Genomic DNA, 25,818 nt, shown 5'->3' with positions numbered 1-25,818 from the left:
GTGCCGTCCGCCAACCCAGACTTCTCAGGGTGCCGTCCGCCAAGCAATGTCGGCTGGCGGCCCCCAGGGGAAGGGCCTTCTCTGTGGGGGCTCCCACCCTCTGGAATGAACTTCCCCCAGGACTCTGTCAACTGCCTGACCTTCGGACCTTCCGCCGCGAGTAGAAGACATACCTATTTATTCGCGCAGGACTGGCATAGAAATTTTTAATAGTTTTTAACATTTGGATTTAAATTTTATGGGGTTTTATGGTTTTAAATGGATTTTAATTTGGCCTTATATTTAATAAGTTTTTTAATTATTGTTTTATTCTGCACTTTTTATTGTTTTATTTGGCTGTGAACCGCCCTGAGTCCTTCGGGAGAAGGGCGGTATAAAAATCTAATAAATGAATGAATGAATGAATTTTTTTAAAAGGAATTTTTATTTTTATTTTTAACAAACAAACATACATAAAATCATCATCAATCCAAATACATTGTGTCGATGGGTTGATCCCCAATCCTGTGTGCCCATATACATTCCAATTAGTTTATCTAAACTTACATTTTATCAGTATGATGTGTATCTCAACTATAATCAAATAATTTCTAATTAATTATAACGTTTCAATTTCTCCCTTAAAATCAACTTTCCAAATTAATATTACACATCTTCAAGTCCATTCCCTAAAAACAATTATATAGTTTAAACATTTCCCTATATTCTAACCTTTCTTAATTCCTTTTAACATAATTCCCCTTCTAACCATTGATAAAAGAGATCTCATATCTTATAGAATTGTTTATCCTCTTGTTCTCTAATTTCTAAAGTCAATTTACTCATTTCTGCGCACTCCGTCATTTTCCTAATAATTTCATCTTTTATCCAATAAAAAAACCTCTGGTTTAAGATCAATATGTTTCTTTATCATCTTTCCAACCATGAGTGGATTTTAGACCAATATCTTTTAGCCTCTACACATGCCCACCACATATGGTAATATGCACCAGGAATCTGATGACACTTCCAACATTTTCCAGATTTGTTCTTAAACATTTTAGCTAGTCTTGTCGGGGTAAATGCCATCTAGAGAACATCTTATACAAATTCTCTTTGTATGCGGTAGACATTGTCATTTTGTAGTTTTGAGTCCAAAGTTTTTGCCATACCTCTAAATCAATCCCGTGTCCAAAATTTTTCCCCCAGGCAATCATCATCTCTTTAACTTTTTCTTCTTCTAATCTGAATTCTAGTGGATATTGATATAATTTCCTAATTAAGTTGTCATCGGTACCTGTCAATATTTTATCTAAATTAGTCATATTGTTGTAAAATCCCTCTGTTTTTGAATCTTTATCATGTCTGGAGCGTATTTGCAAATAAGAAAACCAATTCATTTTTATACCTTGTATTTCTAATTCTTGTATTGTTTTTAGTTCACCCTTTTCATTCAACAATTCACAATTTCTCACAATTTGTTCTTTCCTGAATATTTTTGAATATGAAAAAGCCTCAATAGTTGATACCCAAACTGGGATTTTTAAATATTGGCTTTTTTTAATCTTTTCCCAGTTTGACAATAATGCCTCTCTTATAAAGTGTCTTCTAAAATAACCCTGTGTTTTAGCTTCCCCATACCATAAAAAAGCATGCCATCCCAACAGCAAATCATGTCCTTCCAAAGTCAGTATTCTATTATTTCTTAAAATTATCCATTCCTTGATGGAATGGGATTTTGAAGGTGAGAATTAAAATAGAAGAGATTGAGATTTAACCTAGGAGAAAATTTGACCTTGTTTTCATTTTACTTTTCTTGGTTATAGGTCTTTGATTAGTATTAGAGGGGCAATAAAAGGGACAAAAAGTATGGTAATTAGATTTGATTAAACATTTTCCAGGATAAAGGGATGGAATATGTTTTAAAAGAAAAGGGCTACTACAAAATTTGAAAAGGGGAAAATACTGGATAAATGATATAATGAGAGGATGAAATTTGAAATATATTTGAGTATGTACCCGACCGATATCTTTTTCAACAAAGATTTGTATGTTTTGTTTTTTAAAAAATAAAAAAAACTTAAAAAAAAAGAAAAGAAAATGAGGCTGATGTGGCCCCAGCTTCCTTCCTGACAGTTATCTTCTTCCCCCTGTCAGTCCAGGGTAATCATTCCTGGGGTTTCCCTGTGGTACCCATACCAGATAGGCCAGGCTAAGAAACAAACACCCTGCAGACCGAATGCTACTCTCGTTAGAACAGCTCTAGTAACAGAATTTTGTTACTAGGGTGAATGTGCTGCCTCTTCCTGATCATTGCCTTGGTAGGAGCCGTTCAAGGGCATCCTCTTTATTCACTACCCAAAGGCCTGGCTCAGGCTCAGGATTCATGAGAAGTCCTAATACCAGGAGAGGAGGGGATGATGGGCTCCCCCTTGCCCCTGGGCAGAGAGGCCCGCCTTCCTGCAGTCCAAGCACCCCTTCTCTCTCTCTCTCTCTCTCTCTCACACACACACACACACACACACTGCTTTTGACTTGCCCAGTAAACTCTGTGGTTTTCTTCTCTGGTTTAAGCGGGATTGTACCGCTCTGTACAGGCCCACCGGAATCAGAGCCGCAGGGAAGGGATCTCCTTGCCCCAAGATCCCGGCACCCTCTACGACTTCAACCTGGACGAAGAGCTGGAGCTGGAGCTGGATGAGGAGGCCATGGAAGCCATGTTTGGGCCGGACCTTGCCGGGGACAATGACATTCTGGGAATGTGGATCCCAGAGGTATTGGACTGGCCGACCTGGGTGTGTGTGACGGCAGCTGGGGCTGCTGCTTTGCTTCCTTCTTGCTCTGTAGAACATGACTTAACTCTGTGCCTCCCTCAGCCGCCTCGGTTAACAGGGTTGTTGCTAAAATGTGGGTTTCTCCTCTCTCTGACTGCGGCTGCTTTCTATTTGCCAACTCTCTTTTCTGCGGGCAGTAACAATTCAGGCCTTTTCTTTAAAAGCATTTTTAGAAATAGGTGTAACTCCACACTTTAGTAATCGGAAAGAAATGCCTAATGTTTTTCCTCTGAGACAGAACTACCACGGAAATGCTGCTTGCTTTAGAACTGGAGTTAAACTCGGGCAGTTCACCCTGTTGCTCAATGCTGTCACCTCCTTCAGGTCAAGGATCCAGCCAAAGCTGCAGAATCCTGGCCTCTTCAGAGGTGATTCCCTCCTGGTCCAAAAGGAGAACCAGGGATTGCTTGTTAATACTCTGGAGCAGAACTTCTCCAGAGAGGGCAGCCTAGACGCAGGTCTCAGTTCTGCCTGATAGGAAGGCAGTTAGCTTATGCATAATTAGCATGGTTTTCGTGGGACCTCTTCATCTTCCTCAGGGCTTCCAGAAAAGAAAATTCTTGAAACTGAACTTGTAGAAATTGCTCACGTGAGACTGTATAATGTATTAAGCTGCACGTGGAGGAGGGGGTCTCCCTCTGCATTTGGGGGACTCTTCCACCGAGTAGCAACACCTAATGAGGGTACCAATGTCAATGCTGTTGATTGGCCTTGTTTTCTTGCACATCGTCTTTCTCTTGTCTACCTCTGGCAGAGCCACCTTGTCTGCTGGTCTGGCTGGCGACTATAGATTACAGGAGCTGGGGGCAAGCTCTTGGGAGGGAGGGGGCAATGCCACCTGTGCCTCTGGCACCGAGCTGGAGCAGAACACATCAGTTTGCTTTAATGTGGGTGTGGAAAAAGTAGGAATACGAGATTGTTCCTTGTACATGAAACAATAATAGCGTAATTATGTTGTGCAGCATGTTTGTGAATCTGAAGACAGGGAAGAAGTGGTCGTGTGTGAGTTGTGCGAAGCCAGTGTGGCCAGCTTCAATCAGCATATGAAAAGGAACCACCCTGGCTGTGGGCGCAGTGCAAACCGCCAGGGCTATCGCAGCAACGGCTCCTATGTGGACGGCTGGTTTGGTGGCGAGTGTGGAAGCGGGAACCCTTACTACCTGCTATGCGGCAGCTGCCGGGAGAAATACCTGGCCCTGAAGAGCAAGAACAAGTCCTCGGCCTCGGAAAGGTATTGGACAGGAGGCGGGAGGGTTGTGGGGCGGCCTGCTCACTCTCCCCTCTGCCCTCCCCCATTCCTGCCAGCCCCTGCGTGGGCTGCTGGGTGGGAGTGGGGCTGAGGGTTTTGCCCCCTTCCCCATGGGGAATGCTAACATTGGTGGCATGTTCAGGCTGTCCAAGGCTTCTCTTGCCTCTTTGCTTTCCTTTGTAGCCAAAAGCCATTTGGAAGTTGTGCTTGGTTTTGAAGTTCAGCAGCTGAATCTGAAAGCTCTTTGGGGCAGCAGAGAGGGGGCTGGATGGGCAAAGGTTGGGTAGGGGGCAGCTTTAGGTAAAGAGAAGACCCACCTTTGCACCACAGATCTTTGTTAGCCTCCCTTCCTTTTGTGAGAGAAGAGCATTTCAGTTGGAGAGGAAGGACATGTTCAGAACTTCCATCCCCTGACAGATGCTGTTCAATGCCTTGTCCCCTCTTGGTAGGGACACACAGAGTTGAGGTACATAATCAAGTGTTTAAAATAGGCTCAGTTTTAGTAGGTTTAGTAGGTTTTTCCATGAGAAACTTAAGTTAGTCTAATCATTAACTGAACTTCAGAAGTGGTTTTATATCAGTGGGGAAAGAAGGAGCGTCTAGATGAGTTCTGCTAGAACCCTTGTGGAGCTTCTGATGTCGAGTCGTGTGGTGCAGCTTCTTCGTCCACCATCTTCCTTCTGCCGACCCTGCAGAACAAGTTGATTCAGCTGAAAAAAAGGAGGCGGCTTCGGTGTCATTGTTCCTTCCTATTAAAGTTAACAACTGAGAAACAGCTAATTATTTTCGGCCAGCTTAAGGAGATGCGGGGCATGTGAAGGTGACCGTGGTTCTTTCTTTCTTGGGTGCAGGTACAAAGGCCAGGCCCCTGATCTAATAGGCAAGCAGGAGAGCGTCTATGAAGGTACTTCTCCTTGCCGTCTTTCTCACGGCACAAGTGTCGACTTCGGGCCTCTGTGGAAAGGTAAGGCCTAAGCGCAGTTTGCTTGCCTCACGCTAGAAGACTGGGATATGCTAGACGTTGATGAGGATGAAAAGCTGACCGGCGAAGAGGAGTTTGAGCTGCTGGCTGGACCCCTGGGCTTGAATGACCGGCGCATCGTGCCCGAACCTGTCCAGTTCCCGGACAGTGACCCCCTGGGAGCCTCTGTGGCCATGGTCACGGCCATCAACAGCATGGAGGAAACATTGATGCAAATAGGTAAACTGGGGGAGGGGGAGGGACCCTGATAGGCCGTCCTTTTGTGTACCCAATGCTGAGATCCCATCTCTGGGGGCAGGAAGAAGAGGTGGTTCTTGTGGGAATGGAGACATCGTGGAAAGCTGGGAAGGGCGACCAGCCAAGCCCTTTTTCTTGAAGATGATAAAAGCCTGAGAAGGATTGGAAGATCAGAGAAGCCCGAGGATTGGGATTGGCAGTGAAATAGAGGCTTTTAGCAAACAATTCCCTGGAAAGAGTAGAACAGTCATGGGCTAGCAGGGCAAGCCCTCTGGACTGGATCCAGACCCTCATCTCACACCCAGCTGCTAGGAATGGAACCCAGGGAATGAATCCATGGCAGCCACACAACCTTTGTGCCACAGAACAGGGGCAGGGAGATGAGGTGGAGTGGCAAGAGAGGCCCAGTGTTGGCTGCAAAGCGCTGAGGACACCTCGTGCACCATTGGGCTTTTACCGTTCCTTTCTTTCTTTCTTTCTTTCTAAACAGTCCTCGGGTGGGTCCTACAAGGCAGCAGTCGGGTTACTTCCTCTGGTGACCTGGCTTTCCTTTTCCTCTTCACAGGTTGCCAAGGCTCCGTGGAGAAAAGCTCTTCGGGCAGGATTACTCTGGGGGAGCAGGCGGCTGCTTTGCTGAATCCCCACGACCGCATCATGGCCTTGAGGCGGGTGACGGCAGCAGCCCAGGTCCTCCTGGCCAGGACAATGGTCATGAGAGCCCTCTCACTGCTGTCGGTCAGGTGAGGAGACTCCGCTGGGCTGGGGGGGAAGCACAGGACTGAGCGAGAGAGGCTTTGCCTGGCCTTTCCAAAGGAGGCCACGGCTCTGACCTTTTCTTTCCTTCGCAGCGGGTCCAGCTGCAGCCTGGCGGCAGGGCTGGAGTCCCTGGGCTTGACGGACATCCGCACCTTGGTCCGCCTGATGTGCCTGGCCGCGGCAGGGAGAGCTGGCCTCTCCACAGGCTCCTGCTCCGGGCTGGGCCCTTCCGAGAGGCCGCGAGGCATCCAGAGCCAGATGACCAAGCCCATCTCCTGCCTGGCCTACCTGAGCACAGCAGTCGGCTGCCTGGCCTCCAACACCCCCGGGGCTGCCAAGCTTCTGGTCCAGCTGTGCACTCAGGTGAGGGCTGGGTTTGTTTCAGCTGCGCAGACTCTTCTTTTCACTCGGGAGGAACTCGGCTTTTGGGGCTAAAGATCCCGGGAATCTTCTGGCTGGGCCAGAGCAGGGGGGAAGCGGGTAGCAAGAGCATCGGGCAAAAGCCCTTTGGTGCAGGCAGCGCTTAGGAGACAGTCGGTAGTTGAGGTAATATGAAGTTCTTTCTGAAAGGAAAACGGAGGAAGCAACTAGTGGCCGAAGCAGCCTTTCTCAGCCCGATATATTCAGACAATCTACTTAAACAGAACCTGAAAAACAAATAGTTTCAAACTATTATGTCGTGTCCCACTCCTCCTCTGACGGCCGGGTCGGGGAAGTCCGTATCAAACGTGCCTCTGCAGCTCTGCCAAAGTCCTATCAGAGTCCTCAGGGCAGGCAGGAATCCAAGGTGTGACTTCAGCAATCCAGATTAGACTTTGCCTGACTCAGAGAATGCCAGAAAGCAGATCCTTTATATAGGCCATGGGGTGTGGCTCCATGACTCAGCACTTATCCAGGCCTGGCCCTCCCTCCCTTTTGCTGACGTCGCCTCTCCATTCTCCGGAAGCGTGGATCTCTCCAGCCTCCAGCTGTTGGTAATTCCAGCCCAGCTGTTGGTAATTCCAGTTCATGACTGGCTTCATATTCCTCAGGCTCACATGCTGTGGGGGAGGGGCCCAGCTGCTCCGTTTGTCCGGGCATGGTGCCAGGACTGGGGGCTGGAGGCCTGTCAGGCCATTCGACTTGCTCGGACTGTCCGGGCATGGTGCCAGGACTGGGGGCTGGAGCCATGCCAGGACATTCTTCTGTACTATCAGTGTCTGGCAGGAGAGGAGAGGGGCCCAGCTGCGGAGAGGGGGGCGAGCGAGGCACAACATATTACCTACCGGAATATAGTTTGCTTTGTTTAGGATTATTTTAATCTGGGTAAACTTATTTGAATCATCAGATTCCATTACATCTTTCATCTCTGAGATCTATTATATCTGATGATGGGAATTATGACAGCTATGAGCTACCTGAAAAAAATTGAGTCTCTTTGAAAGCAACTCTATTTCCTTGTATATTACTTTTTCCTGTTTTATAAATTCCTATTGTTCATAATAAGAATAGACCTGGAAGCTGTACTTTGCTTTGAAGGTAATGCTGCATCTGCTTTAATGGGAAACGTTTTGAAGGTTCCTATATCTTGTTGAAAAACTCAATATAGTGAGAATTAGCCTCTGTGTTTGAAAAAGTCCGTATTGATTGTTGCTTTAATTCCTTGTTTTAGAACTTGATTTCAGCAGCTACCGGGGTCAATTTAACGACAGTGGATGATCCCGTGCAACGAAAGTTCTTGCCGAATTTTCTGCGAGGAATAGCTGAAGAGAACAAACTGATCACCTCCCCCAATTTCGTAGTGACCCAGGCCCTGGTGGCCTTGCTGGCCGACAAGGGGGCCAAACTGAGACCCAGCTACGATAAAGCAGAAATGGAAAAGAAAGGTAGTTGTCTGGGGGGGGGGAGGGGGATGCTGTTGTCCAAGCAAGGGTGTGGGCCCTTTGAGTGACCAGCCTTGCTCCGATCCTTCTGCCTTAGGGCCCCTGGAGCTGGCCAATGCCCTGGCCGCCTGCTGCCTCTCCTCCCGGCTGTCCTCGCAGCACAGGCAGTGGGCCGCTCAGCAGCTGGTGCGGACTCTCGCCGCTCACGACCGCGACAACCAAGGCAGCCCTCAGACCCTGGCAGACGTGGGAGGGGACCTGCGCAAGTGCTCCTCCATCAAGCTGGAGGCTCATCAGAACAGGGTAACACCCTCCACACACACACACCTCCACACACGGTATTTCCAGAGGCCCATCTCAGCTAAGACCCAGGCAGCCTTCTGCTGCTGGGGGGAGGGGGGCTTATCTACCCCCATAATTCCCAGCCCTGCATTCGGTTCCAGTGCACAAACCTGAATATGGCGGAGCCCAACAGGAATTGGGGGAGGATTGAAATAATCTGCTCAGGTTTCCTTCATCTGATTTTTAAATTGGGTGTCCTGGCCGGATTTTAATCTGAGCTCCAGCAGCAGCTGAATAGGAACATTTGAAAATGAAGCAGACAATTGTTCGATTTTGGACCCCGGCTGGAACGCCTCCCCGTCTTTTCTTGAAACAGGTCATGACTTGCATTTGGTGCAACAAGAAGGGTCTGCTGGCCACCAGTGGCAGCGACGGAACCATCCGCGTGTGGAACGTCACCAAGAAGCAGTACTCCTTGCAACAGACCTGTGTCTTCAGCAAACTGTAGGTGGCTTGGCGGCCATTTCTGTTAGGTTGATTGAAAGGGAGGGCTTTATGGGAGAACGAAGGGCCAAAAGGACTCTGCTGGATCAGAGCAACAGCTCCCTCAGATCCCCCGGCTGGAGCCACAGAGCCAGCGGGCAAGTCGGCTTTTACAAAGGGGGCCCTTTTGGTGCAGGTGCGGCTGAAACTGTTCTGGGGATGAGTTTTGGGTTCCTCTCAGGTTATCAGTGAAGCAAAGGGAACTTGAACGTTTTGCCCTCCACAGGATTAGAACTGCTTGAGGGATGGTGGGATGGTGGTAGTTGCTTGGGCTATAGAGTTTAGTGGAGAACTCTTTCTGTATTGTCTTGCAGCGAAGGAGATGCAGAAGAAAATTTGGGGTCTCCCGGTGACCCTGGTTTCTCTCTCGCCTGCTGGAGTATAAGTGGCAAGTACCTGGCGGGAGCCCTGGAGAAGATGGTGAACATATGGCAGGTCAACGGTACGAACCACTTCGGGCTGACCATCAGCCATTTTTAGCGAGACGAAACTAAGCAGAATTAAGTTGTGACAGGCGTTTTATTTTTTAAAATAGCCTTTTCCCTGGCCAATAATAATCAGGTATTCAGTTCCCCCAATGCTCTTTCAGTTTATTTTTTAGCCAGAATGAGGGAAACCTGAATGAAACCCTTGTTTATTGGAAAGCCAGTATGGGGGAGGTTCTGCTGGAGGCCCACTTGGCCTCTTCAAAGCTTCTAGACGATACTTCAGGAGCTGCTGGCAGGGAAATGGGGGTGGGGTGGGGGGGAGGGAGGGAGATAGAAGTTAGAAACTCCAGCCCCTCTTCCCTCCCATCACCTGCCATGCAGCCCTTTCTTTTTCGTGGAGGGATCCATTTTGTCAAGCACTGGTTCTTTGGCTCCTTCTCTTCTGCTGGTTGTTATCAATGGGCTGACCTGTCTGGTTGCAATGGGTTTCCCTGACAGCACCCTAAACTCAAGCTGCCCAGGGTGCCCGCAAAATCTGGCTGACAAACACACCACAGAAATGACTTGCCCTTCATGGTGAGGAGAGTGGTGGTCCCTGAAGCGCCCATCTGTGTTGTTCCTAGGAGGAAAGGGGCTCCTGGACATCCAGCCTCACTGGGTGTCTGCCCTCGCCTGGCCTGAAGAAAGTCCCTCCGCAGCCTGGACTGGAGATGCACCGGAGTTCCTGCTGGTGGGGCGGATGGACGGCTCTCTGGGACTCATTGAGGTCCTGGACGTTTCCACCATGCACAGGATTGAACTGGAACATTGCTACAGGAAGGACGGTAGGGACTGCAAGTCTTTGGGCATTTTGACCCAAGAGAAGGGGAGAGAGCTGATGTAGTTTTCCCAGTGTTTTCGTGTATTTCGTTTCTGCGCTGTAAAAGATTTGGGTGACTCAGCCATCTTTTTCTGCTGGTCTCCAGTGTCGGTGACTTGTCTTGCCTGGTTCAGTGAGGAGAGCCCTTTTGCTGTCGGCTACGTGGATGGGAAGCTGTTGATAGGCACGAGAGAAGCCCGGGAGAGCGGAGGGATTGTTTTGGTGGACGCACACAAGGTAAAGCAGAGCCCGCTTGCTTTGGCCTCCTGAAGGGCCTGAGCTCCAGAAAGGGCAAAAGCAATGAAGAGGGCAGGTTCTTGTACGTGTGTGTGTGTGTGTGTGTGTGTGTATCAGTATCCCAGCTCAGGAGGGAGGTTTGTGTCTTGTGCTTAAAGGGAACTTAAGGAGATTCTCTTTGCTCTCAAGATGGCCGAATGGGGGTCCTTTGTGCTCCTTTCCTTCTCCAGGACACCCTTGTCAGCATGAAGTGGGACCCCACCGGGAAGATTCTCATGACCTGTGCGAAGGAAGAGTCGGTCAAGCTCTGGGGCTCCTCGGGGAGCTGCTGGCGGCACTTGTGCAGCCTTTCCCACCAGGCCGTGGTGAATGCCCTGGTCTGGTGCAGCCTCCTGGGGAAAGGCCCCAAGCTGCAGTTGCTGCTAGCCACGTGAGTTGGAAGATTTGATGCCTCTCTTGGCATCTGCGTGGTACGAACAGAAAATTGGAGGGGTGGGTGGGGGATGAGGGGTTTCTAAAATTTTCAAATGGCATTTGGCTGTACTCAAAAGAGGATTCATTCTGTAGGGGTAGTCCTCAACTTACGGCCGTTCACTTAAAGACGGCTCAAAGATAGGATGGTCTTGAAAAAAGTGACTTATGTCCCATCCTCAAAGTTACCACTACCCCTGCCATCACATGATCTCAATTTGGGCACTTGGCAATCAGTTTGCATTGCTAATGGTCATGTAATGGCAACTGTCAGATTTTGTGTTTTTATATTTTTTGCTATCTATAAAAAATATCAGTCTCCCCTTTCTGGACTCCAAGGTTCCTGGGTCTACAGTTTTTTGCCTTTCCACTCCCCCCCCCCCAATCTCCGGTATTTCCATCGCTGCCATCTGTGTGTGGGGGGGGGGGGAGGGAGAAATGCTGAGAGGGGCTTAGAGTTCCCAAGCCCAAAAGGCACAGCTCGCTCGCTCGCTCGCTCGCTCGGCGTTTGCAGCCCTCAGGGGATTCCGTGTGACCCACAAGCACCTAGAAGCACCGCTCGGCCAGGTGCGGAATGGCTGTTCTTCAATGCAGCTTCTCCTCTTCGCTTTTGTTTAGCGGGTGCCAGAATGGCTTGGTTTGTGTTTGGACAGTTCCCCAAGACGAGCTGGTCTTCCTGCAGTCGAGCCTGAGCTGTTCCGAAGAGTGGTGGGACGAAGACATCGGCGGGAAGGTGAGAACCACAAGTCAGTGCTCTCTCTTAGGGGGAACCGGTGCAGGGCAGAAGGCAGCCTCCGGTCTGGGGAGGCAGAGATAAGCCGAGGCATTCAAGGCAGCTTCTGCACTCGGGTCTCACGTAGCTTTCTTCCTCCGCTGCGTTAAGACGTCACTCGTAGCATCCGTGCTTGGGAGGGACGAGGGAATCTGATCCCTTGCAGAGGTCACCCGTGTGAAGAAAGCTGGCTGAAGCACATTAGCCGGACAAATGACCATGTTTTAAAGGATGTGGGCTATATAAATAGGCTTTTGCATTTCAGTTCTTCAGCATGAAAAGCCTGGGATTCTTCTCGCCCTTCCTTTCCAGGATGCATACCGAAAAGTAGCAGAAACCAAGTGTGTTTATCAGCTAAAAGGACACATCACACCTGTGCGGACTTTGACTTTCAGTTCTGATGGACTCACCTTGGTCTCTGGGGGACTCGGGGGACTTATCAACATCTGGTCTCTACGGGTGAGCAGGGTCCCCAAAAGCCAAAGCCAGTTTTCAGTTCCCCTTCAGGAGTTAAAAAAAACACACTTTTGTAAGCTCAAGTTTAGCTAATAATGTTAGCTAATTCATTGACTGATTGGTGTGTAGAAACCTGGTTCTGGAATTGGGCAGACCCCAAATAAAATACGTTGTTATTGTTGTGATATCTTTTCTTCCATACAAACACAAATATTTCCTGCTGCTTCCTGTTTAGGACGGGTCTCTCCTGCAGAGTGTGGTGATTGGTTCTGGAGCTATTCAGACGGTGGTTTGGATCCCTGAGGTTGGAGTTGCTGCTTGTTCTAGTAGATCAAAGGTATCGTCTCTGAGCAAAGTTCTCCCTCCCTGCCCTCCCTCTCAGTGGGGCCCCAGTTTAGCCGACGGGATCTCGCTCTGGCTCTGGGTTCACCTGCCTTTATGCCACACGATGGATTGCCTGATAGCCTCCTCCTCTCTTGATAGGATGTCCTGGTGGTGAATTGCACTTCAGAATGGGTCTCTTCCAACCACGTCTTAGCAACATGTAGGAGCGCTTTGAAGCAACAGGGCATTTTTGGCTTAAACATGGCCCCATGTATGAGGGCTTTCTTGGAACGGCTGCCCATCATGCTGCAGGAACAGTACACCTACGAGAAGGTAGGAAGACTGGAACTGGGGGAGCTTGTGCGTGACCTGCGCAAAGGCCATCTGAGAAAGATTGAACTTGGTCTCAGCCTAGCTCTGGGGTTCCGTTGACGCCTCCAGAGTTCCCCGGTTAGGTTAGAGGGTTGTGCTAGATTATGTTGCTTAGATATTCATTTTTGGCAGCATTTTACACAGCTCTTTGCTGTCACAATTTCCTTTTGAAAAAGCATTTGAGACTGAATTTGTTACTCTGTCCCAGAGTAATCCTGTTTTGCTGATGGAAGCTACTTCCCTTGAACATCCTGACCTCTTATGGTTAATAAAGGGATAACATTGGGGGGTAACCCTTCCTCTTTCTCTCCCTCTTAGCCCTACGTGGTTTGCGGAGACCAGCTTGTTCACAGCCCCTACATGCAGTGCTTGGCTTCCCTGGCCGTGGGGCTGCATCTGGATCGGCTCTTGTGCAGCCCACCCGTCCCTCCGCATCACCAAGCCTGCCTCCCAGACCCCTCGGCCTGGAATCCCACCGAGTGGGCCTGGCTGGAGTGCTTCTCCACAACAGTCAAGGCTGCAGAAGCGCTGGCCAAGGGAGACGCCTTCCCAGAGTCCTTCACCGTCCCAGACCTGGAACCGGTGCCGGAAGAAGAACTGGCCCTCCTTATGGTAACAGTGCATTGCATGTGGCAATGCAGCCTGATCTGTCTGGATGCTTTTGAAAGGGCTCAGTGTGCGCCTTGCTCAGCGGAGCCGCCGCCTGGAGACGTTGGTTCTGCAGCTTGTTTTCGATTTGGGATGCGGGGATGTAGCAGAGGAGGCGGAACCTTTGAGTGTCGCCTCCTGCACTCTAGGAAAAGGGGAGGGGGTGGGGTGGAGGCTCCAGATTCTTCAGGTGCAGCTTCTTGCCTTGTGGGAAACTACAGGTTGGGGTGTCATAATTGCATAAGTTGCTCCGGACAAAGTCAGGGCATCCTTTCAAGTAAGCAAGCATAGAATGGATTGAGATACATGAGAGACGAGGAGGTGGCCCTGCTCCCGTCTTGACTGTAAGGCAAGAACTGTGTATTTTGCAGGACAACGGAAAATGGATCAATGGCATGGATGAGCAGATCATGTCCTGGGCAACATCACGCCCAGAGGTTAGTGCCGCAGGTGGTGGGTTGGAAAGAGCCCAAAAGAGCCCTCCCCCACTTCTAAAAACCTCTATTGTCCCTTAGGACTGGCACCTTGGGGGGAAATGTGACGTCTGCCTCTGGGGAGCAGGAAGGCATGGGCAGCTGGCAGAGGCTGGAAGGAACGTCCTGGTGCCCATCTTGGCCCCCTCCTTCTCACAAGCACAACAGGTAACCGTCAGGAGTCTTCAGACACCCCCCCCCCATAGTCTCACCCTGAGGTTCTCACCCTGAGAGAGCAGAGCAGAGCAGGGTCAAACAAGGCAGAGTCCCACAGATCTGAGGCTCTTAAGGGGAGGGAGCTCTCTCTTAGCTCGCCTGGCTTTGCGTTCATTCAGATGCAGATTTTTGCTGCCTTAAGAAAAGATTTTTTTCCTTTTAATTACCCAGGTCATTTGCGGCCAAAACTGCACATTTGTGATTCAAGCGAATGGAACAGTTTTGGCGTGTGGAGAAGGGAGCTACGGTCGGCTGGGACAAGGAAATTCCGATGATCTTCACGTGCTCACTGTCATTTCAGCTTTGCAGGGTACGTTGTGTATTTCAGCCCTGAAGATTTGGCCAGCATCGCATATTCGACCAAGTGACCTCGTCATATTTATTCGTGAAGGGCTCCATCCCCAAAACTGGGCTTCGGATTATTTCCAGGGCCCAGAGAGGGGCAGCCCCAAGATAGAGTCCAACATGCCACCATCGGGAACAGTCCAGAAAGTTCTCCGTGTCCCTGTGGCAGGCCGTCTACGGGAGAGCAGGGCCTGGTTAAGGTGTGCAGAGGGTGGCCTGGTCCAGCTGGAGAGGAACCCAGAAGGGGCACCACACAGGATTTCCAGGGGAAGAATCTGGGCCTTGGGGGGAGGGGGGAACAGTGGACGGAAGGAATTATTAACATCGTCTTGCTTCTTCCACTTGCGTGAAGGTTTTGTTGTCACCCAGCTGGTGACATCTTGCGGTTCTGATGGACATTCCATGGCTTTGACGGAGAGTGGGGAAGTTTTCAGCTGGGGAGACGGAGATTATGGCAAATTGGGACATGGAAACAGCGACCGGCAACGCCGGCCAAGGCAGATAGAAGCTTTGCAAGGAGAAGAAGTGGTCCAGGTAGAGCAAAGGGGTCCAAGACTGGATCCCTCATCAACTCAACAGTTTTTGCAAGAATTGGGGGATCTTGGCTCTGAATTTGGGCCAGGGGGTTAAAAGCCCAAAATTGTAGCTGGCTTGAAAGAACTCCAAAAGTCTCCCAGGAGCCCCACGTGATCAGTGGATGCTGTTTTTTCCAGATGTCCTGTGGCTTTAAGCATTCGGCTGTAGTGACTGCAGATGGTAAACTCTTTACATTTGGGAACGGCGACTACGGACGGCTGGGATTAGGCAACACCTCCAACAAGAAGCTTCCCGAGAGGGTGACGGCGCTCGAGGGGTACCAGATTGGAGAGGTTTGACTTTCAGACTAAAATCTCTTCTTTAGAAATGTAATAGGAAAAGCCGGAGTTGCCTTTCTTCCATGTCCGCCTCAAGAATTTTAGCCCCCCAGCTGCCGAACGAGTCCTCCTGTGGACTTGTGGCTCTGGGACTTGAGACGCTTAAGCAGAAGCTTAACTCTCTCTTCACGTTAGGTGGCCTGTGGACTCAATCACACCATCGTCGTATCTACCGACGGTTCCATGGTTTGGGCTTTTGGGGACGGAGACTACGGGAAGCTGGGCCTGGGAAATTCAACTGCAAAGTCCTCACCGCAGGTGAGTCCCACAGCAACAGCAGCAGCAGCAGCAGCACCTGCCGGCCCTCTCGGCCACCTCGCAGGTTTGCTCAGAAATGGGCTTCCCCTGAGAGAGTCTCTTCTCGGGATGAAATCCTAGGTCTCCTCAGTCTCCCTCCCTGCTAGCTTTCATGAGAGCTGAAATGAGGGTTAATTTGGGGGGCGGGGCGGGGCGGGAGGGGATGTTATATTGCAGCATCCCTGAATTGTTCCTCAGGGAAATAACACGGAGTCTCTGCCAATGTTTTCTGCTATCCATGTACAAATCGCTCTGCGTCCCCAGCACAGTGTGGCCTCCTGAATAAAAATAAAAATGAAAAACAAACGAACAAATTCTATTTTAAGGGCTTTGAATGCGATATCTCTGATGCTACCTGTTCTTCTATCTTTTTTTAAAAAATGTTTCCCTTTCTCTCTCTCTCTCTCTCTCTCTCTCTCTCTCTCTCACGCACACACACACACAGAAAGTAGACATTCTTTGTGGAATAGGAATCAAAAAAGTTGCCTGTGGCACTCAGTTTTCAGTGGCTTTGACGAAGGATGGGCACATCTACACTTTTGGGCAAGGTGAGTCCAGCCGAAGTGCCCGCAGCGCTCAGCCTTTGGGTACTGGAGGAGATCTCGCGAGAAGCAGGCCAGAGCTGGCCCTCAGTGCCCACCAGGGCTTCCTGCGGCACCATCAAGGCTCTCCTTCATTCCAGACCGGCTGATCGGCCTGCCGGAAGGACGAGCCCGAAACCACAATCGGCCCCAGCAAGTCCCGGCCCTGTCGGGGGTTTTCGTGGAGGACATTGCTGTGGGAGCAGAGCACACGCTGGCGCTCTCCTCGGCCGGAGATGTCTACGCCTGGGGCAGCAATTCAGAAGGCCAGGTGTGCACAGGATATGGGACACGCAAAGGGGGACACAGAAACGTCTCGTGTCAGAGCCAGGCCAGGTGCCCGGGAGAGGCCACTCTGGCTGAGCGCTTCCTTTTCTGAATCTAGCTTGGCTTGGGCCATACCAACCACATCCGGGAACCCACTCTGATCCCCTGTCTGCAAGGGAAGAACATCCGGCAGATCTCTGCTGGGCGATGTCATAGCGCTGCCTGGACCGCCCCACCCGCCCCCCCTCGAGCACCAGGTACAAGGGCCGGGGGGGGGGAGGGGGGCTGCACTGTTTAGCCAGTCAATCCACTGGGAGGCAGCCGTCTCTGCCAGACACATGTTGGGCCAGCTTCACTACCATTGCCCCTCGAGAGGGAAGGTGGCCCGCAACAGCAACCAATGACTCATACATAAATTCTCATCTGCTTTTCAGCAGCTTTCCCCTCCCGCAAGAGCAGAGACTTTTCTGGTGGGGAGGGGGGCTGTGGCCAGAGGATCATGCCTCTCCTTCTGCAATGGCCCTTTTGACAGCCATTGCGAGAGGACCAGGGGCTGCCCGTGGGTGGGGCCGGGGGCTGATGGCCTCTTTCTCTCTGCAGGGGTGTCGGTGCCGTTGCAGCTGGGCTTGCCGGACGCCATTCCGCCTCAGTACGGGGCCCTGAAGGAAGTGAGCATCCATACCGTCCGGGCCAGGCTACGGCTGCTCTACCACTTCTCCGACCTCATGTACTCCTCGTGGAGGTTGCTGAACCTCAGTCCCAACAACCAGGTGAGGCCCCTACCTCTGCTGCAAAATGAAGTCTCTGCTTCTCTCCTCCTCAGCCATCTGGAAGGGCCAGACCCTGTTGGGGAAAGGGGGCTTTGGGAGGGCCTGGGTGGGAAGTGGAGAAGGTCAGTCTGGCTAGGCCACGGACTGCTTGACCCTTGAAGGAAGAAAAAGGGTTGCTTTCCGAAGTGGCAGAGTGCCCCACTCCTTTTCTGCCCCCAGCAAGGGTGGGGGAGACTGGCGTTTGAGCCCAGCCTTGCAGTGGTGGTCCCCTTTCAGAGCCCCCTCCCCTTTTGCCCTCCATCTCAGGGAAAACTCTTGGTCTCCCTCTTGTTACAGAGCAGCACATCCCACTACAACGCCGGCACTTGGGGGATCGTCCAAGGGCAGCTGAGGCCACTGCTGGCGCCTCGAGTCTACACGCTGCCCATGGTGCGCTCCATTGGGAAGACTATGGTCCAGGGGAAGAACTACGGCCCCCAGATCACAGTCAAGAGGATCTCAACCAGGTTAGCATTTAGGCCCAGGGAAGGGTGGGTGTGGCAGTGCACGCTCTGGGCGGCTAACCTCTCTTCCTTCTCTTCCCAAGGGGCCGGAAGTGCAAGCCCATCCTGGTTCAGATCGCCAGGCAGGTGGTCAAGCTGAATGCCTCCGATCTTCGGCTGCCCTCTCGGGCCTGGAAGGTGAAGCTGGTGGGTGAAGGCGCTGACGATGCCGGGGGCGTCTTCGACGACACCATCACAGAAATGTGCCAGGTGCGGCAAGATGCTGGCTGGCATCGCTTCCCTTTCAGGCAGCTCCTCTTACGCCTGGCCCTTGAAAAGGGAATGAAGACCCTGCTAGATTCCTCCTCCTCCTCCTCCTCCTCCTCCTCCTCCTCCTCCCCCTGGCCAAAATGGAGGGGACGGGCCACATCTTTGCTCTCCCCAATTAAAATTCTGGAGTAGGATATAGCACGTAAATAGTTAAAAGATATTTTGTTCTGGGCCTAAACCAGAGTCTATCGAGCAATGCCAGCAGCAGCCAGTACTTGAGCCAGCTCTGAAACTGCTCCCAGGGCAGCTGGTGTGCTTCCCCCACACTAATGGGACGTTCACCCAGAGCAGTCCAGCATCTGGGCAGCCGGCAGTCAGCGATGCCAACTTGGGAAAAAGGATATAAAACATTTGCTAAGGTTTTAGTAGCTTTTTACAGTCATCTGCCAGGTTGATTGTTGGGCGACTGGAAAGAGAGAGACTCCACGCCTGCTGCTCTCAGAGAGGAGCAGACACAACCGTCCTCTTGCTGTTGCTGGACTTGCTTTTCGGAGCCATTTAATAATTCAGAAAACCTTTTCTCCCTTTAATTCATAAGGAACTTGAAACTGGAATTGTAGACTTGCTGATTCCTTCCCCAAACGCAACAGCCGAAGTTGGCTACAACAGGGATCGGTAAGTTAGCCGGTTCCCTTCTGAAAGACTGGGGGGCCTTCTGACCAGTTCCAGGCGAGAGGGAGATTTAGTTGAGCCTATTTTGGAGTTTGTGTTTCTTTGGAAGGTTGGTCCCGAGCCATTTGCCACAGCACTCCCCCTCCCCGCCTTTCTGTCTGGGGCCCAGCCATTGGGACCAGACTCAGGCAGCCAATCCCTCTCCTGGCTCTTCTTTGGCTCTGCGCACTGGAAGCTCTGCCTGGCCACAGAACTTGGTGACCCTCCCGCTCTCCCTGGGGGGGTTGGGGATCTTGTCTCGGGTAGTGATCTGGACCAATGGCAACCTTGCATCTTGCCAGGCTTCTCTTGAACCCCTCGGCCTGCCTGGACGAGCACCTGATGCAGTTCAAGTTCCTGGGCATCCTGATGGGCGTGGCCATCCGCACCAAGAAGCCCCTGGACCTCCATCTGGCCCCCCTGGTCTGGAAGCAGCTCTGCTGCATCCCACTCGCCCTGGAGGACCTGGAGGAGGTGGACTTGCTCTACGTGCAGACCCTGAATAGCATTCTTCACATTGAAGACAGCGGCATCACTGAGGAGAACTTCCACGAGGTGCGGGGAGTCCCCACGCTAGCGGCCACTGCTGGGCCCAGCTACAGTCATCGCTTTCATGACAGAGCAAAAATGGCCTGCAGCTCTTGCCAGTTGAACTCCCTGGGGGGAGGGGCATGTGAAGGGGGGGTCTCCAGAAGGGGCTTTTCCTAGGGATTGGGGGGGGGAGGGGGTTGAAGGGATCCATCAGTGTGAAAGGCAGCACCAAGCGGTGCAGTGACAAAGAAGCGAAACAGCCGCTTTGCAAAGTGCAACCAAAAGAAACCACTTGATTTCTTTCCTGTTAGATGATTCCTCTAGATTCCTTTATCGGCCAGAGTGCCGATGGCAAAATGGTGCCCATCATCCCCGGTGGGAACAGCATCCCTCTCACCTTCTCAAATCGGAAGGAGTACGTGGAAAGAGCCATCGAGTACCGGCTGCATGAAATGGATCGCCAGGTAAAGCTCAGAGGTGTCTCTGCTTTGCTTTGGGGCAGTCCTTGGTGCCACCCGAAGGGCCAGTTTTGCATCACCCTTTCAGCGTAATGGAAGGAACACGGTTTATAGGCTCCACCCCCAAGATGGAAATATTTATCCTAATTCCCAATTTGTCCCCAAAGATGGTTTGTTCCTCCTGCCTGTTTGCGTCTAAGAATTTCTTGGCGGCTGCTGAGCTTCCACTCGCCCTGCAGGTGGCCGCCGTGCGGGAAGGAATGTCCTGGATCGTGCCTGTGCCTCTGCTGTCCCTGCTGACGGCCAAGCAGCTGGAGCAGATGGTCTGTGGCATGCCCGAGATCTCGGTGGATGTGCTGAAGAAGGTGGTGCGCTACCGAGAGGTGGATGAGCAGCACCAGCTGGTCCAGTGGTTCTGGCACACGCTGGAAGAGTTCTCCAACGAGGAGCGGGTCCTTTTCATGAGGTTTGTGTCCGGAAGATCTCGCCTGCCAGCAAACACGGCGGATATTTCTCAGCGGTTCCAAATCATGAAGGTCGATAGGGTAAGATGGCGCTTCTCCCCTCTCGATTGCTCTACTGCCTGATTCGAGACGATGCCAGGGGACCCCTTGCCCTTGAAACGGCCTTTAGTCCGCTTCCTGGGCGGCTGAGCAGACCCCAAGACTCTGGCTTTTAAGCCGGGCTCTGCAACTGAGGCCACACCTGGGGAGAGGAGGGGGAGCCCCGCAAGCTGAGCAAGCAGGACTTGGGATGAGAGGGTGAAGCTCAACGAAGGGGCGATAGCAGAATTGCAAGGGCCTGGGACAAGAAATGCTCCACCCCCAAAAAGCGGGGGTGGGGTCTCAAAGAGAAACGCTAAGCCAGCTTGTTAAACTGGGAACCCTGAGCTTTGCCAAAGGCCCACCAACATTCCCCTACCCGCTTTGTGAGGTCCAGGTTTGGGGAGGCCCCCCCTGCCTGGCCTAACCTGGCCCCCCCCTCCCGTTCTTCTCCCTGCCAGCCTTACGACAGCTTGCCTACCTCACAGACTTGCTTCTTTCAACTGCGTCTCCCACCCTACTCCAGTCAGCTCGTCATGGCAGAGCGGCTGCGCTATGCAATCAACAATTGCAGGTCGATCGATATGGACAATTATATGCTGTCCCGAAACGTGGACAATGCCGAGGGCTCCGACACGGACTATTAACTGTGGACAAAAATCCTCTCTCTCTCTCTCTCTCTCTCTCTCTCTCTCTCTCTTTCTCTCTCTCTCTCTCTCAAAGAATGCCCACACCGGATTTCAGTGCTGACATGGTTTTACGGTAAAGATAGATGTTTTAGGAATATAAACAGTGGCCACCTTTTTAGTTACTCTAAATGTAACAAAATTTAGATGTGTTTATTTTTTGTGACTGTAAGCAGAAAAATGCAAAAAAGTGAGATCAGTAAAGTTTTCCCCTTTTCCCCCTCTTTTTGTTCACTTTTGATAAGTTTGCATGGAGCCTTTCTGGTGCACTTTGTTGGGAATGGAGCCTTGTTTCCCTTTCCCAGTGAATCTGAAGAGCTGTACATTGTGTATAATTGTTCATTAGAAAGGACAGTTTTACATGAATATTCATATATTTATTTTTGTTTTAATTTGAAATGCCTGTGCAGGGTTCCTTATTCAAATAAAGCAGATTCAAGAAACAAATAGTTCTCCTTTTTGTGTGCCCTGACACTTTTATTTTTCTTGTTCATTTTTAATTTCTACATTTCTGATTTTGCTCTCTTTTGGTTTTGCTCACAATTGCCAAAATGAAATTGACATTCCCAAGCAGGGAGGGAGGGTTTTATGTACAATAAATCATTTAGAGAACTATACACACATGGAAGAACTAAGTTGGTATGAGTTGAGATATACAATTCTTGGATTTAAGTTGTGTTAAAAATCTAGCATGTTTAACTAAAGAAGTACCTGAGAAAGGTTTGTACAAATATTGTCTTTAATCTAGAAGTTCCATGTCACAAAATAATCCCTGCTTGTTTGAGAAATAGAACAAACCACAGGGGTTCATCATGTGGGCTACTAAAAGGATAGCCTAAATTTTTTCTTAGCAAACAGCCACTTTGCCACTTCCATGGCAGGTTTGAGTAGAACTAACTTCCAGTAGCCCTGTTTTACATCTGTCTTGCAACGCGCAGAGCATCTCAATCTGCGAACAGAAAGAGCAGAGCAGTTCCCTACCCCGAGCTAATGCCACAGCATTCTCTTTAAGCCTCTTTCCAAGGCCCAGCTGCCTGGCCGCTTGTCCGGAATCATGTTTGCGCTTCTTTCTGCACTGAGAGTCAGGGACGGGCACATCTTCTGGACTCGCTGCACCCCAGCAGCTGTTATGTTTCTGCAAAAGTCCACATGTAGAGTTTTTAGGGAGTTTGCATGGAGAGCAACCGCTTCCAGGGTCTGGTCAGTGATCAGGACGCAATTTTCCAGCTGGAGAGTCTGGAGGCCGGGGCAGCTTTTGAGGAGTAGCATAATTGAATGGTCTGTGACATGGCCGCATCCAGAAAGCTTCAGAGACAGCAGGCTGGGGCACCTGAAAGTGGGAGCATGGAGGGTTAGAAGGGGGAGGTGGAATGGGTCATTTGAATCGAAAGCCAGCCCTGCAGCCTCTTTCTTCACCCGGACTTCAGATAAATTCATAGGCACAAACACGATGGCTTGTAAGAATTGTTTTGAATATTGCAAAGCAAAAAGTGGCTATGCCTGACTTGAGAGGGATGGTAAAGCCTGAACACAGGATAAGAATTCAGCACCTCGGAAACTGTTCATGGTTAGCAAGAACTATAATGGCTGCATTGTCTTTGGAGCAAATTTTAAATTAAGCCGAAAGAGAGAGATTGGCAGATCTGTTTCCCGTTTCGCTCCTCCTGGAGTAATTTCTCCTACTTCAGGCTATCAAGGATTTTTAGTTACATCTAAAGACTCTAAACCATAAAACAAGCTTAAGCGGTTGTGTTGATGTTAACTCACTAAGGTAGTTTTCAGTGAACAGGATTACAGTTTACAATTTCATTTTTTGATTCATGGTGTGTTTATTGTCCCCAATACTTGTAGTGTGCTTATATTAATGGCAGCGGTTAGCTTTTAAAATAAAATAAATGAAATGTTGAAAAATTACAACCGCTATGATGCTTGTAAACTCCTTTTGACAAAAAAATAGTTTTCATTCCCACCCAGGATGAGCAGAAGTGTCACAAAGAAGATTGAGAGCTTCAACATTAACCATGGGTGTGTGTGTGTGTGCTGTCCTTTTGTTCAGACCAGTGAGAGTTAAAGGTTGCATCCCAAAAGTGAGGGAGCAGGAGAAGGGGATAAAAGTCACATGTCTCCAGCCAGGGGACTAAGCCTCTGCTGAAAATACGCTTGGAATGCTGGAGCACGGAGCAGCAGTTGGTGGCACAAATTAGGACACACAGAACAAGCTTCTTTGAAAACTGAAATGCTCAATTTTACGCTTTTAACAATCCCTGGGGAGGGGAGCATTAGGGACCTTCCTGGAGCGCAGAAGTAGTTAAGGTGTGCATGTAAACAAAACTGCTTTCTCCTCATTTCTTGCAAGGGTGGGGGCGGCACAAAGCTGTTCCCACAAACAGGGCACAACGTAAGCTACAACCGCCTAGCAAGCAATATTTTTTCTTACCTGTTAGAAACCTGGAGTAAAAACTCATTCACAAGGTGTTTGTGTAGGCTGCAGATGTTCCTCTGAAGCTCATTCTTCATCCAATCCTCCACATTGCACACCTTGACTTGGCTGGAATGCCAACAGATGGAGAGGTGGTGCAAGGCCGGTCCCAGGACAAAGTTGTCCTTGGTCAGTTCGGCTGGCGAGTGGAAATGGAGCAGAGGCCACAGCGAGGGGTCCTGGAAGACCCACAGCAGCCTGCGACACGTCTGGGCCAAATTCTTCCTGCCGTTTTTGTCCAGGAAGGAGAAGAGGTGCAGGAGGCATTCCCAGTTCAGCTCCGTCAAATGCATTGCCCTCGGGTGCCTGTGGAGCAAAGGCAGCAGGCACGGCAAAAAGGGTGCCGGGCTTAATCAGCTTCCAAAGGCTCCAGATCCTTTGCACAAATATGGTGTGGAATGGAAGTTATTTTTGGCTGCCAGCTGGGAGAGAAGTTTCAAAAAAGGACAAGGCATCAGTCTCCCTTTCGTCTCCCTGTGGAGGGACTTCAGCGGCAGCCGCATGGCCTCGTTTCGGCCAATCTGGGCTTAAAAGGGCCACTTGATAATTTAGACCCAGATTGGCAACTTCTATGGAGAACCTGGCAGCTTCAGCTCAGGTCAATGGGCCTTGCCCAGGACCCGATTCAAGGGCAGAGAACCTGATCTACAGGAACAGGAAAAGGGCCCAAATTTGGCATACTTGTGCTGGGGACAGGAAACAGGAGTTGGATGCTGCAACCCAGCAGGACGCTGGGCGTCAGCGTGCTCCAACCCTGGGCAGCTGTCCCCAGTAGCTGCAGCGTAAGGTGTGGGACAGAGCAGGAAGCCCCCGTGAGCCCTCGGTCGCCAGACCTGCCCTGAGACTGCAGAAAAGGCCTCCCGGCAAGTCCTCTTTGGTGCCCATTTGGAGCAGCCGGGTGTCCCTTGGCTGGCGATGTTGCAGGAAAAAGGGCACGCCTGACCCATTCCTGGCTGGGCTACCCACAGCTGAGGGCACTCCCAAGAGGTGGGGGCCTACATTTTCTTTCCTGTGTCAGTGGGGGGCAGTCCAGCTTTCAGTCTCCTTATCCCCTAATCCTAAAGCAGCCCAAACACCCAGCAAGGAAGCTCTGAAAGAGCGAAGGGCCAAGCCTGCCAGCTGTGCAAAGGTAGCTCCAATCAGAGCTGGCTCAGTTCTGACCTCCAACAAAGCAGCCATGCCCCCATTTCCCTGGTGTTGCTCTTGAGAGCAAGTGCCAGCCTCCCTGCCCCCGTCAAGGCAAGGCTCACCCCACCCCCAGCCGAGAGAAGACAAGACTTCAGAGATAACATGGAGAGGAATATATTTTAGGAGAGTTTCAACCATGGTCAAGATCACCAACAAATGCGCTGAAGACAACCACTCATCAAATGTATACATGAACGTTAAATGGCCAACCAAGAAGCCCCTGGGCTGCACATGAGCCCGAGAACAAACACACACTGGAACCAGGAAGAATGCACACTGCGCAGACTGAGCACGAAGCCAGCCTCATCCTGCTCCTCTACGGGGCCTTCTGGGGCCCCCAGCCTTGAATAGAGCACTTTGGCAATGCCAACTTCCAGCAGAAGCAGGTGACAGGAGGGCCCCGGGAGGAAGCAGGCTGCAGGAGCCCTTTGCGTGACAACAGCCAAGGTGGGCAGGGAGGGGGAGGCCCACATTTCCATGGCTGTCTGCCTATTCCTGCCAAGGCCCCCTACAGGGACAGCATAGCTGGCATGGCTGAGAACAAGTCCCTGCCCCACGAGAAGAGAGGTTTCAAAGAGGGGCAAAAATCCAATACTGTTTCGGGTTGGGCTGCTTCAACTCGGAGCAGGAACAGAAATCCATTGTGTTGCCACAACTTGCAGATTCATCTGTCCATTGGCAAAGCCAGGCAAGGATCAAAGGAAGAACAGCCTCCCTTGTCCTTGCTGGGGGAAGAGTGGCATGGCAGCCAGGGAACGGGAGGGGGAAAGGGCAAGCTACACTGCCAAGACCTTCGGCCTTTCAGTGGTGCAGCTGGGAACAGGGAGGCTCAGGAGAGCCGAGTGCGAATTAAGCGCTGGGCTAACCTGAAGGAGAAAACCTAGCATCCCTACAGCTGTCTCCTCGAGCAGCCGCCTTGCGCAGGGCTACCCGTTCTCTCTGGCACCTGTGGGCACATGGAGGGGGGCAGAGGAGGCCCCAGGTGCAAGCAGAGAAGCCGAGCTTCTTCCCCAACTGGCAGTAAGAGAGCGCCCCCTGGTGGGAAGATGACTGCATTCCGGCCAAACAAAAACTCAGGAAAAAAGTCCAATTGATTGCAATGATACACAACATGGGAATGTGATGTCACAACCGATTCACAAAACGGAATCCGTTTTGTGGACATTGTGAATCTGGGCTTCCTTTTCTCCTGGACCACCTAATTTTGTTTATACCTGTGTGTGGAGGGGACAGCAAGACTTCCAGGGAGTTCCTACAGCTCTGGCTCCCTCGCCCTGGGCACTGCTGGAAACACCGCCTGCCTCTCAGATCCTGGAT

The 25,818-nt window shown here is 50.9% G+C and overlaps 2 protein-coding genes across 7 annotated transcripts in view; one reads left to right on the top strand and one right to left on the bottom strand.

The window, feature by feature from the left end:
* Nucleotides 1-20,855, top strand: part of HERC1 (HECT and RLD domain containing E3 ubiquitin protein ligase family member 1) — a 54,130-nt gene extending 33,275 nt beyond the window's left edge. For 5 of the 6 annotated variants that reach the window (XM_058155780.1, XM_058155783.1, XM_058155784.1 and 2 more), the window contains exons 44-78: nucleotides 2,554-2,774; nucleotides 3,776-4,044; nucleotides 4,914-4,966; nucleotides 5,063-5,263; nucleotides 5,847-6,021; nucleotides 6,130-6,400; nucleotides 7,689-7,902; nucleotides 7,997-8,202; nucleotides 8,558-8,685; nucleotides 9,039-9,166; nucleotides 9,776-9,976; nucleotides 10,118-10,248; nucleotides 10,479-10,678; nucleotides 11,338-11,452; nucleotides 11,804-11,950; nucleotides 12,183-12,284; nucleotides 12,431-12,604; nucleotides 12,962-13,255; nucleotides 13,663-13,728; nucleotides 13,807-13,932; nucleotides 14,152-14,290; nucleotides 14,678-14,859; nucleotides 15,039-15,194; nucleotides 15,375-15,497; nucleotides 15,982-16,084; nucleotides 16,219-16,388; nucleotides 16,503-16,641; nucleotides 16,985-17,154; nucleotides 17,491-17,660; nucleotides 17,741-17,906; nucleotides 18,505-18,581; nucleotides 18,920-19,172; nucleotides 19,460-19,612; nucleotides 19,846-20,151; nucleotides 20,610-20,855. In XM_058155780.1, coding sequence (XP_058011763.1) covers nucleotides 2,554-2,774; nucleotides 3,776-4,044; nucleotides 4,914-4,966; nucleotides 5,063-5,263; nucleotides 5,847-6,021; nucleotides 6,130-6,400; nucleotides 7,689-7,902; nucleotides 7,997-8,202; nucleotides 8,558-8,685; nucleotides 9,039-9,166; nucleotides 9,776-9,976; nucleotides 10,118-10,248; nucleotides 10,479-10,678; nucleotides 11,338-11,452; nucleotides 11,804-11,950; nucleotides 12,183-12,284; nucleotides 12,431-12,604; nucleotides 12,962-13,255; nucleotides 13,663-13,728; nucleotides 13,807-13,932; nucleotides 14,152-14,290; nucleotides 14,678-14,859; nucleotides 15,039-15,194; nucleotides 15,375-15,497; nucleotides 15,982-16,084; nucleotides 16,219-16,388; nucleotides 16,503-16,641; nucleotides 16,985-17,154; nucleotides 17,491-17,660; nucleotides 17,741-17,906; nucleotides 18,505-18,581; nucleotides 18,920-19,172; nucleotides 19,460-19,612; nucleotides 19,846-20,151; nucleotides 20,610-20,795 — 5,915 coding nt within the window. In that variant the 3' untranslated portion in view covers nucleotides 20,796-20,855. The remainder of the gene's footprint in view (nucleotides 1-2,553; nucleotides 2,775-3,775; nucleotides 4,045-4,913; nucleotides 4,967-5,062; nucleotides 5,264-5,846; nucleotides 6,022-6,129; nucleotides 6,401-7,688; nucleotides 7,903-7,996; nucleotides 8,203-8,557; nucleotides 8,686-9,038; nucleotides 9,167-9,775; nucleotides 9,977-10,117; nucleotides 10,249-10,478; nucleotides 10,679-11,337; nucleotides 11,453-11,803; nucleotides 11,951-12,182; nucleotides 12,285-12,430; nucleotides 12,605-12,961; nucleotides 13,256-13,662; nucleotides 13,729-13,806; nucleotides 13,933-14,151; nucleotides 14,291-14,677; nucleotides 14,860-15,038; nucleotides 15,195-15,374; nucleotides 15,498-15,981; nucleotides 16,085-16,218; nucleotides 16,389-16,502; nucleotides 16,642-16,984; nucleotides 17,155-17,490; nucleotides 17,661-17,740; nucleotides 17,907-18,504; nucleotides 18,582-18,919; nucleotides 19,173-19,459; nucleotides 19,613-19,845; nucleotides 20,152-20,609) is intronic. The other variant, XM_058155782.1, reaches the window with a different exon arrangement.
* Nucleotides 20,856-21,112: 257 nt separating this feature from the next.
* FBXL22 (F-box and leucine rich repeat protein 22) lies at nucleotides 21,113-25,671 on the bottom strand. The gene is made up of 2 exons (XM_058155793.1): nucleotides 23,272-25,671; nucleotides 21,113-22,164 (listed from the first exon to the last, which is right to left on the bottom strand). Exons 1-2 carry the CDS (start codon nucleotides 23,604-23,606, stop codon nucleotides 21,822-21,824), a joined length of 678 nt encoding a protein of 225 aa, XP_058011776.1. The 5' UTR covers nucleotides 23,607-25,671; the 3' UTR covers nucleotides 21,113-21,821.
* Nucleotides 25,672-25,818: the final 147 nt, after the last annotated feature.

Source organism: Ahaetulla prasina, chromosome 13 (assembly GCF_028640845.1).
Source record: "Ahaetulla prasina isolate Xishuangbanna chromosome 13, ASM2864084v1, whole genome shotgun sequence".
NCBI classification, from domain to species: domain Eukaryota; kingdom Metazoa; phylum Chordata; class Lepidosauria; order Squamata; family Colubridae; genus Ahaetulla; species Ahaetulla prasina.
This window is presented reverse-complemented; position numbering and strand designations above follow the sequence as displayed.